The 12,226-nt window shown below is 41.1% G+C and overlaps 1 protein-coding gene across 3 annotated transcripts in view; it reads left to right on the top strand.

Annotated features, from left to right (window-relative positions):
* Positions 1 to 12,226, top strand: part of BRPF3 (bromodomain and PHD finger containing 3) — a 139,453-nt gene that overhangs the window by 90,269 nt on the left and 36,958 nt on the right. For all 3 annotated transcript variants that reach the window (XM_073561053.1, XM_073561051.1, XM_073561052.1), the window contains one exon: positions 4,471 to 4,555. In XM_073561053.1, the coding sequence (XP_073417154.1) occupies positions 4,471 to 4,555 (85 nt within the window). The remainder of the gene's footprint in view (positions 1 to 4,470; positions 4,556 to 12,226) is intronic.

Genomic DNA, 12,226 nt, shown 5'->3' with positions numbered 1-12,226 from the left:
TGATGAAATGGTAAGACAGGATGTTGAGAAAGCCTAACTTTTAAATTCCTATTTTACATCTTTTTTCTCTCAGAAAGTAAATGTAACATCAACTGATCTTTACTGTCCTATTAAGGGAATAGAAGAATCCAGGATATCTATAAATAGAAAGATAGTGAGGAAACACTTAGCTAACCTAAATGAATTGAAGTCTCCAGGTCCAGATGAATTACACCCCAGAGTACTGAAGGAGAGAGCAGAAGAAATTTTTGAACCCCTCTCCATAATCTTTGAAAATTCTTGGAGAACAGGAGAAGTCCCAGAAGACTGGAGAAGAGCAAATGTTGTTCCTATCTTCAAAAAGGGGAAAAATGTGGACCCAGGCAACTATAGGCCGGTGAGTCTGACTTCTATACTAGGAAAGATCTTTGAACAAATTATTAAACAACATGTATGTAAGTACCTGAATAAGAATGAAGTGATTAAACAGAGTCAGCATGGGTTTGTAACTAATAAGTCATGTCAGACTAACTTAATTTCCTTCTATGACAGAATCACTGATTGGGTGGATCAGGGAAATGCTGTAGATATAGTGTATCTTGACTTCAGCAAAGCATTTGACAAAGTATCTCTCACAATCCTTATTGAAAAAATGACTAAGTATGGAATGGACAAGGCAACTGTTAGGTGGATTCATAACTGGCTTAGTGATCGGACCCAAAGGGTGGTCATAAATGGCTGCACATCCAGTTGGAAGAATGTCTCAAGTGGGGTACCACAGGGCTCTGTCCTGGGTCCTGTATTGTTCAACATCTTTATCAACGATTTAGATGAAGGAATTGAGGGTAAACTCTTTAAATTTGCTGATGACACAAAGCTTGGAGGGATAGCTAATACTAGAGAAGAGAGAGAGAGAGGATTCAAAAATTATATAAATAAACTGAAGCAGTGGGCACCAACTAATAAAATGGTTTTTAACAGGGAAAAATGCAAAGTACTACATCTGGGCAATAAAAATGAAAAAAAGCATATACAGAATGGGAGGAATAGGACTAAGCAACAGCACATATGAAAAAGACTTGGGAATACTAATAGATCACAGACTGAATATGCGTCGCCAGTGTGATGCAGCAACAAAAAAGGCAAATGCAATTCTAGGATGTATTAACAGAAGCATACAGTCTAGATCAAGTGAAGTCATTATTGCCCTCTACTCCTCTTTGGTCAGACCTCATCTGGAATACTGTGTCCAGTTTTGGGCGCCACATTTTAAAAAAGGCATCAACAAACTGGAGCAAGTTCAGAAAAGAGCGACCAGAATGGTGACCGGTCTGCAAACCCTGTCTTATGAGGAAAGGTTGCAGGATTTGGGAATGTTTAGCTTGCAGAAGAGAAGACTGAGAGGAGACTTAATAACTGTCTACAAATATCTCAAGGGCTGTCACATTGTAGAAGGATCATCTTAATTCTTATTTGCACAAGGAAAGACTAGAAGCAATGGGAGGAAACTGAATGGGAGGAGACACAGATTAGATATTAGAAAAAACTTTTTGACAGAGTGATCAATGAGTGGAACAGGCTGCCATGAGAGGTGGTGAGTTCTTCAATAGAAGGCTTCAAACAGAGGCTGCACAGACATCTGTCTGGGATGATTTAGCGAATCCTGCTTTGAGCAGGGGGTTGGACCAGATGGCCCAGGAGGTCCCTTCCAACTCTACGATTCTATGATTCTATGATTCTATGTGCCTTTCATCTGCTGTGCTAAGTTTCCTTGGCTGACAAAAACATCTACGATCTTCAATGTTTCCAATTTCTTGATGCTTTTTCAAAAGGCATTCATGAGCATATTTTGAAACCCCAGTCTGCTTTGAAATCTTTACCTGTGAGAGACTTTGCTGATGCATTATAAGTACCTTGTGTCTTGTTGCTGGGCTTATTCTTTCCATTGTGTATAACCTGTGATTTGAAATGATCTCTGCAACCTCCTCTTTTTAGCAGAGTTCCTGTTCCTTACTCCGTGTTGAGCCATTTACAGTACATAGCTGACTCTGTTAATGACTCTCTTTCAACATGCATATGAAAATGATGATCGTTATCACCTGTTTGGTATAAGTGGTTTCTAATACACCTGACTCTAATCCTACAAAATCTCCTACTCGGTGGCAGTGTGTACTTAGAAGAAATTATGCTTTTAAAGGCAAACAGTGGTCACACCTGATTTGACTCTTTTGTTAACCTAATGGTTTATTTTGAACAATTACCGTAAGTTCAAGAACTCTAAATTTGCATATTTTACACTTTGCAAAAAAACAGAGGCTATTACAGTTGTTAATTTATGGAAATCTCATGCCTGTTCGGCTTCTTTTTTATGCATTTTAAACTGAATTGTTCCCACAAAAAGTCTACTTCTCTTGTGTTTTTCTGTGCAGATTTTACCTATAGAATTGCATTACATGCCAGCAGTCTGCAGCATGTGTTTTTAGTGCATTTTTACAAAAGAAATGCATGGCATTTCAAAAACAGTGCAACTTTATTTAAAATGTGACATACCAAAACAGATAAAAACCGCATCGTGAAAAAACATTAAGACTACGTGGCCACGATCAGCAATGGGTAGCGTTTTGGACGCAGCGTATATTCACTGCGTTCTAAATGACTGCACTTGTTTTTAGGTACATGACATTTTATTGTTGAAAATACTCAGCGGAGACGCTAGCTGCAGAAATTGACATGCTGCATCCAAAACGCTACTGATCCTGATCGCGGGCACATAGCCCAACGCTGTAACATCAAGCACATTTACAAAGAACCTACAAATGCATAATTTTTTTTTTTTTTTTTACCTATTATAGCTACTGTAATTGGTGCGGTTTTGATGTTGCAGATTTTCTGCACCTTTTAATCATTGTGGGAACAAAGCATCAATTCCTTTTTTTTTTTTTTTTATAAAGCTTTGTAACTTCATAGAATTTTTTCTAAACCTACTTAATGTTTTTGTGCAGATCTATAGAGCCAGCACCTCAAAGAATGCTATGTTCCATTTTATCGGCCACTGGTAATACTGTCACTACCACTGTCACTACTACTGTCAATACTTGCTGTGTATTTCTCCAGGTTATGCAGTCTGTTATCCATCACCCATAGGGTCCCATTGTAAATAATGATATGCTACACAGTATTGGGTCAATTTTTTAATATTACCATGTGGAGATAATTTTGTTTTTCTAATAATTTTAGCATTCTTCACCATGCCTTTGTAGTGTGACTTTATCGTGTGTATGTCCAGGATTGGCATCCGCACCGTCGCAGCTACAGCCACAAAATTTGGCGCAGTCACACGTCTGGACCCCGAGAGCGTCCTAGGCTATATTGTGAGGGGAAATTTTAACCCCGCGCATTCCAATTCACCAAACAATTTTACCCCTATCTACATAATGGGGAAAAAGTGTGTATCAAGCCCCGCCCCTCATTATGATGTCATAATGGTTGCCATGGCGACGCTGATGTCATCATAGGTTGCAAGCCCCGCCGCTCATTATGATGTCATAATGGTTAACTATGGGATGGAGGATGTGTGATGGGTATATGGGCACTGGACTATGGGATGGAGGATATGTATGACTGATATATGGGCACGGGACTATGGGATGGCGGATATGTATGATGGGTATATGGGCACGGGACTATGGGATGGAGGATATGTATGACGGATATATGGGCACGGGACTATGGGATGGCGGATATGTATGACGGATATATGGGCACGGGACTATGGGATGGAGGATATGTATGACGGGTATATGGGCACGGGACTATGGGATGGCGGATATGTATGATGGGTATATGGGCACGGGACTATGGGATGGAGGATATGTATGACGGATATATGGGCACAGGACTATGGGATGGCGGATATGTATGATGGGTATATGGGCACGGGACTATGAGAAGAAGGATGTGTGATGGGTATATGGGCACTCGACTATGGGATGGCGAATATGTATGATGGGTATATGGGCATGGGACTATGGGATGGAGGATAATTATAATTTTCTATAACTAACCACAGTTAGTGCCGGGCTCTTCAGCTAGTAGTATATATATAATATACTTGTTATATATAGTGATATCATACATGTGCACTTAGTTAGCAGAATTACAGGAAAAAATGTGGCACTGTGATATGGCACCCTAGGCTACTTTTACATTTGCTGGGTTTTTTGTATCCCGTCTTTGCGGGCCGTATTGCCGTGATTTTTGCGGTCTCCCGCAAAAACGGGCCACAAAAAGCCTTCTTGGATCGCCGTTTTTCCCTGTTATAACAAATAGCTTCTGTAGCAGAAGGCATTAATTTGTTTCTTATAAATTTGTTTGTGGACACATTTGCATTTTGTATATATAGAAAATATAACATTACACTGTCTTTTTTGTTGTTTTTTATTTTAAATGAGTATAACATATTAAGTTTTTGACTTGCATTGTGTGCCCCAGAAGTCAGTAATGGAGGTGCAGAAAGTGGCTCCGTCTTAGTCAAGAGTTGTGAATGCCCTGAAGAATCAACCTTCTATTCCTCTGGGTAGGTAACATCTGCTGTTGGCACATTTCAGCATATACGGACTACAGCACCACTTTCCACTAAACAGTTTTTTGTTCCAGTTCACTAAATTAGCATTTTTGCAGCATCTACACTGTTCTTTTTATTGTTTTGTTACAGGGATTTATATTCAAGAATTAAATGTTTGCTGATTGCTTAAGAAATGAAAATGTATTAGTATTTACCAATTTATTACGTAAAAAAAAAAGTTAGTGAGAAGTCATAACTCCTCTAGGATGCCAGCCACAGCCCTTGTTTTGCTGCAGTGTGAGTGTGTCCAATCTGAGCCTGTAGGTGTATCCAAGCTTATAGTGTTTGTGTATGTGTCTGTCCAAACATAGTGTGTGTGCGTGTGTCCGTCCAAGCTTAGTGTGTGTTTGTGTCCGTCCAAGCTTGGTGTGTGTGCTTGTGTCCGTCCAAGCTTAGTGTGTGTTTGTGTCCATCCAAGCTTAGTGTGTGTTTTTGTCTGTCCAAACATAGTGTGTGTGTTTGTGTCCGTCCAAGCTTAGTGTGTGTTTGTGTCCGTCCAAGCTTGGTGTGTGTGCTTGTGTCCGTCCAAGCTTAGTGTGTGTTTGTGTCCATCCAAGCTTAGTGTGTGTTTTTGTCTGTCCAAACATAGTGTGTGTGTTTGTGTCCGTCCAAGCTTAGTGTGTGTTTGTGTCCGTCCAAGCTTAGTGTGTGTGCTTGTGTCCGTCCAAGCTTAGTGTGTGTGCTTGTGTCCGTCCAAGCTTAGTGTGTGTGCTTGTGTCCGTCCAAGCTTAGTGTGTGTGCTTGTGTCCGTCCAAGCTTAGTGTGTGTGCTTGTGTCCGTCCAAGCTTAGTGTGTGTGTCCGTCCAAGCTTAGTGTCTGTGCTGGTGTCTGTCCAAGCTTAGTGTGTGTTTGTATCCGTCCAAGCTTAGTGTGTGTCCATCTAAGCTTAGTGTGTGTGTCTCCGTCCAAGCTTAGTGTGTGCGTGTGTCCGTCCAAGCTTAGTGTGTGTTTTTGTGTCCTTCCAAGCTTAGTGTGTGTGCTTGTGTCCGTCCAAGCATAGTGTGTGTCCGTCCAAGCTTAGTGTGTGCTTGTGTCCGTCCAAGCTTAGTGTTTGTTTTTGAGTCCGTCCAAGCCTAGTGTGTGTGTGTGTGTGTGTCCGTCCAAGCTTAATGTGTGTTTGTGTCCGTCCAAGCTTAGTGTGTGTGCTTGTGTCTGTCCAAGCTTAGTGTGTGTGTTTGTATCCGTCCAAGCTTAGTGTGTGTGTGTCCGTCCAAGCTTAGTGTGTGCTTGTGTCCGTCCAAGCTTAGTGTGTGCTTGTGTCCGTCCAAGCTTAGTGTGTGTGTTTGTATCCGTCCAAGCTTAGTGTGTGTGTGTGTCCGTCTAAGCTTAGTGTGTGTGTGTTCGTCCAAGCTTTGTGTGTGTATGTGTGTGCGTGTGTACATCCAAGCTTAGTGTGTGTGCTTGTCCGTCCAAGCTTAGTGTGTGTGTTTGTGTCCGTCCAAGCTTAGTGTGTGTGTGTGTGTGTGTGTGTGTGTCGATCCAAGCTTAGTGCGTGTGTTTGTGTCCGTCCAAGCTTAGTGTGTGCGTGTCCGTCCAAGCTTCGTGCGTTTCTGTCCATCCAAGCTTTGTGCGTTTCTATCTGTCCAAGCTTTGTGCGTTTCTGTCCGTCCAAGCTTTGTGCGTTTCTGTCCGTCCAAGCTTCGTGCGTTTCTGTCCGTCCAAGCTTCGTGCGTTTCTGTCCGTCCAAGCTTTGTGCGTTTCTGTCCGTCCAAGCTTTGTGCGTTTCTGTCCGTCCAAGCTTCGTGCGTTTCTGTCCGTCCAAGCTTCGTGCGTTTCTGTCCGTCCAAGCTTTGTGCGTTTCTGTCCGTCCAAGCTTTGTGCGTTTCTGTCCGTCCAAGCTTCATGCTTTTCTGTCCGTCCAAGCTTCATGTTTTTCTGTCCGTCCAAGCTTTGTGCGTTTGTCCAAGCTTCGAGTGTTTCTGTCCATCCAAGCTTTGTGCGTGCCAAGCTGAGTTTGTATTTGTGTCCATTCTGTAAAGCTAGATATAGCTCTGGCAAAAATTAAGAGACCACTTTCAAATGTTCAGTTTGTCTGATTTTTCTCTTTATTAGGTATATTTTTGAGTAAATTGTAAATTCTTCTTTTAATCTATAAACTACTGACAACATGTCTCCGAATTTCCAAGTACTAAATTTAGTATTTTTTTTCTGAAAATGAGAAATGGTCAAAATTAGAAAAAAAAACCCAACCCCAGTTCATAATCTTTTAGAAACAACAATACTAATGTTTTCGCTCAGGAAGAGTTCAGAAATCAATATTTTGTGGAATAACCACGATTTTTAATCACAGCTTTCATGCGTCTTGGCATGCTTTCCACCAGTCCTTCACACTGCTTTTGAGTGACCTTATGCCACTCCTGGTACAAAAATTTAAGCAGTTCTTCTTTGTTTGATGGCTTGAACTATCCGTCATCCTATTGATTACATTCCAGAGGTTTTCAATGGGGTTCTGGTATGAATAATGGGTTGCCCTTACCAGGGTTTTGATGTGGTGGTCTCTTAATTTTTGCCAGAGCTGTATGTATAATATATCTCCTGCAGAGAAAAACTAATAGGAGCCTTGATATGCTACCGTGGAAAGTTTTAATTTTGTATAAAATACGATGGTCCTATTTTCTGCTGTATAAGGCTGGATTCACACTTGCGTTGCGTTTTTGCGCATACATTTTTCCTATACTTAACATGGATGCACATTGTCATGCGTTTGTACGTGTTTGTATGCGCATGCATTTTTTTGTAGTGTGCGCCCGGGCGCACAAAATGCATCCTGTTGCATTTTTTGTGCGTCCGACCTGTCTCAAAAAAACGCATGCGCACGCAATGCGCACAAAATTCACCCAAAAACCCATTAAAGTCTATGGGAGCGCTGACGTGCGCATGGTTATGCACACATCAGCACAGAAAAATGCATGCATTTTTTTTTTGCAAAAAACAAGAAAACGCATAAAAACGCATAATGCGTTTTTTTATGCGCGTTGGCACTGCGCACTAGGGTGACCGCAAAAAATCGATGTCTGAATTTTGTCCATCTGGACCCCACAAAACTATTCCCCTTTCCAGATATTGAGAAAGCCAAAATTTGAGCTCGATCAAACGACGTTAACCCGTGCCGCTCGTCGCTCAAAGTTTGAAAAAATCCAAATTGAGGTATTTTAAGATTTAGGTATTTTGCATAGTCTGTTAGACTATAAAGAATGTGACAACAACATTGCAGAAATAGCCCTGACCAAATTTTCGAACCATTTGTGGTATTTGAATGCAGAGTTGGTGGGATTATCGTTTTTTGATCCCACTATTACAGACAATGAAAAGTTGTTAATGGCTAATAAATTGCTCAGTAGCACAGATGAACCATCAGAGCACGCTAGGGTTGTAAATCCAAAAGTTAGGAAAGAAAAATTAAAAGAGGTAGGAAGTAACCGACTTTAACGACCTTCTGACAAAAGATGAAGAACAAAAGCAATATGTCCTGCAAGTTGTAAGCAAATGCCGAGCATTATATTCTGACGTTTCAAAAACTACTTTAACAAAAGCTCTAGAATAGATGAGATAACTATGTAAAATTATCAACTCATGTAGGTTAGCGTGCTCTGATGGTTCATCTGTGCTACTGAGCAATTTATTAGCCATTAACAACTTTTCATTGTCTGTAATGGTGGGATCAAAAAACGATAATCCCACCAACTCTGCATTCAAATACCACAAATGGTTCGAAAATTTGGTCAGGGCTATTTCTGCAATGTTGTTGTCACATTCTTTATAGTCTAACAGACTATGCAAAATACCTAAATCTTAAAATACCTCAATTTGGATTTTTTCAAACTTTGAGCGACGAGCGGTACGGGTTAACGTCGTTTGATCGAGCTCAAATTTTGGCTCTCTCAATATCTGGAAAGGGGAATAGTTTTGTGGGGTCCAGACGAACAAGATTCTGACATTTTTTCCCCCCCATATGAGATCCGGTCACCCTACTGCGCACGCAGCGCAAAAAAACACAAGTGTGAAAGTAGCCTAAACCTGATATGGCCTTTCACAGTCTGAAAAATATGGTGCGTGTGGGTGTACAGTCATGGCCAAAAGTTTTGAGAATGACACAAATATTAATTTTTACAAAGTCTACTGCTTCATTTTTTCTAATGGCACTTTGCATATACTCCAGAATGTTATAAAGAGTGATCAGCTTAACAGCAATTACTTGCAAATTCAATATTTGCCTAGAAAATGAACTTTATCCCCCAAAACACATTTCAACATCATTGCAGCCCTGCCTTAAAAGGACCAGCTAACATCGTTTCAGTGATTGCTCCATTAACACAGGTGTGGGTGTTGATGAGGACAGGGCTGGAGATCAATCTGTCATGATTAAGTAAGAATGACACCACTGGACACTTTAAAAGGAGGCTGGTGCTTGGCATCATTGTTTCTCTTCTGTTAACCATGGTTATCTCTGAAGAAACACGTGCAGTCATCATTGCACTGCACAAAAATGGCCTAACGGAAGAGTATCGCAGCTAGAAAGATTGCACCTCAGTCAACAATCTATCGCATCATCAAGAACTTCAAGGAGAGAGGTTCCCTTGTTGCCAAAAAGGCTCCAGGGTGCCCAAGAAAGACCAGCAAGCGCCAGGACCGTCTCTTAAAAGTGTTTCAGCTGCGGGATCGGGCTACCAGCAGTGCAGAGCTTGCTCAGGAATGGCAGCAGGCAGGTGTGAGTGTATCTGCACGCACTGTGAGGCGGAGACTCTTGGAGCAAGGCCTGGTCTCAAGGAGGGCAGCAAAGAAGCCACTTCTCTCCAGAAAAAACATCATGGACAGACTGATATCCTGCAAGAAGTACAGGGAGTGGACTGCTGAGGACTGGGGTAAAGTCATTTTCTCTGATGAATCCCCTTTTCGATTGTTTGGGACATCTGGAAAACGGCTTATTTGGAGATGACCAGGTGAGCGCTACCACCAGTCTTGCCTCATGCCAACTGTCAAGCATCCTGAAACCATTCATGTGTGGGGCTGCTTCTCAGCCATGAATAAAGAATGGTACCAGAATATCCTCCAAGAGCAACTTCTCCCAACCGTCCAAGAGCAGTTTGGCGATCAACAATGCCTTTTTCAACATGATGGAGCACCTTGCCATAAAGCAAAGGTGATAACTAAATGACTCAGGGAACAAAACATAGAGATTTTGGGACCATGGCCTGGAAACTCCCCAGATCTTAATCCCATTGAGAACTTGTGGTCAATCATCAAGAGACGGGTGGACAAACAAAACCTTCAAATTCAGACAAAATAAAAGCATTGATTTTGCAAGAATGGACTGCTATCAGTCAGGATTTGATCCAGAAGTTGATTGAGAGCATGCCAGGGAGAATTGCTGAGGTCCTGAAGAAGAAGGGTCAACACTGCAAATATTGACTTGCTGCATTAACTCATTCTAACTGTCAATATAACCTTTTGTTACTCATAATATGATTGCAATTATATTTCTGTATGTGATAAAAACATCTGACAAACACACATAAAAACCAGAGGCGAGCAGATCATGTGAAAATATAATATTTGTGTCATTCTCTAAACTTTTGGCCATGACTGTATATAATAATATTTATGCTCTATATACAGACACACCGATATATGAAAGATAGGGATATGTTTATTCATACAATCTGTCTATACATAGCTATATGTATAAAAAGGCTCAGCAGCACTCTGTGAATGCCAAGACATATAAAGTCAATGGAAATAACAACGTCCAACTGCATTGTCCCTCAGCAAGATGTACTTACAAAAAAAGCGAAGGTTCTTAGCGCATAAATCGGCCAATTCATGTGTGCCCGTCAACCACGGCAAGGTGACACTTCTCTGACGGGTCCTATCGTAACCCTTCCCTGTCCTACTGTATGTGTCACTTTCAGGCTTAATATAATGTGTATATATACTCTATATACAGACACACAGATATATGTATGAATAAACATATCCCTATCTTTCAATCTGTCTATACATATCTATATACACTACCATTCAAAAGTGTAGGGTCACCCAGACAATTTTGTGTTTTCCATGAGAACTCATACTTTTATTAATTAAATGAGTTGCCAAATGAATTTAAAATCTAGTCCAGACATTGACAAGGTTTGCAAAAAAGATTTTTATTTGAAATAATAATTTTCTCCTTCAAACTTTGCTTTCCTCAAAGAATGCTCCCTTTGCAGCAATTACAGCATTGCAGACCTTTGGCATTCTAGCAGTTAATTTGCTGAGGTAATCTGCAGAAATTTCACCCCATGCTTCTAGAAGCTCCTCGCACAAGTTGGTTTGGCTTGATGGGCACTTTTTGCGTACCATACGGTCAAGCTGCTCCCACAACAGCTCAATGGGGTTGAGATCTGGTGACTGCGCTGGCCACTCCATTACAGAGAGAATACCAGCTGCCTGCTTCTTCCCTAAATAGTTCTTGCATAATTTGGAGGTGTGCTATCGGTCATTGTCCTGTTGTGGGATGAAATTGGCTCTAATCAAGCGCTGTCCACAGGGTATGGCATGGCGTTGCAAAATGGAGTGATAGCCTTCCTTAGTCAAAATCACTTTTACCTTGTACAAATCTCCCACTTTATCAGCACCAAAGCAACCACAGACCATCACATTACGTTCACCATGCTTGACAGATGGCGTCAGGCACTCTTCCAGCATCTTTTCAGTTGTTCTGCGTCTCACAAATGTTCTTCTGTGTGATCCAAACACCTCAAACTTGGATTCGTCTGTTCATAACACTTTTTTCCAATCTTCCTCTGTCCAACGTCTGTGTTCTTTTGCCCATATTAATGTTTTCCTTTTATTAGCCAGTCTCGGATATGGCTTTTTCTTTGCCACTCTGCCCTGAAGGCCAGACTCCCGGAGTCGCCTCTTCACTGTAGACATTGACACTGGCGTTTTGCGTGTACTATTTAATGAAGCTGCCAGTTGAGGACCTGTGAGGCGTCGATTTCTCAAACTGAAGACTCTAATGTACTTGTCTTGTTGCTCAGTTGTGCAACGGGGCCTCCCACTTCTCTTTCTACTCTGGTTAGAGCCTGTTTGTACTCTCCTCTGAAGGGAGTAGTACACACAGTTGTAGGAAATCTTCAGTTTCTTGGCAATTTCTCGCATGGAATAGCCTTTTTTTCCCAAGAACAAGAATAGACTGTTTCACATGAAAGTTCTTTTTTTCTGGCCATTTTGAGAGTTTAATGGAACCAACGAATGTAATGCTACAGATGCTCAACTAGCTCAATGGAAGGTCAGATTTATAGCTTCTCTAGTCAGCCAACCTGTTTTCAGCTGTGCTAACATACTTGCACAAGGGTTTTCAAGGGTATTCTAACCATCCATTAGCCTTCTTACACAGTTAGCAAACACAAAGTACCATAAGAACACTGGAGTGCTGGTTGTTGGAAATGGGACTTTATACACCTATGAAGATATTGCATTACAAATGAGATGTTTGCAGCAAGAACAGTCATTTACCACATTAACAATGTATAGAGTGTATTTCTGAATCATTTAATGTTAGCTTTACTGGAAAAAACTGTGCTTTTCTCTCAAAAATAAGGAAATTTCTAAGTGACCCTAAACTTTTGAACGGTAGTG

Source organism: Dendrobates tinctorius, unplaced genomic scaffold (genome assembly GCF_039654945.1).
Source record: "Dendrobates tinctorius isolate UK_male_01 unplaced genomic scaffold, ASM3965494v1 ptg000312l, whole genome shotgun sequence".
Taxonomy (NCBI): Eukaryota; Metazoa; Chordata; class Amphibia; order Anura; family Dendrobatidae; genus Dendrobates; species Dendrobates tinctorius.
The sequence above is the reverse complement of the archived record's forward strand: the minus strand, read 5'-3'. Positions and strand labels throughout refer to the sequence as shown.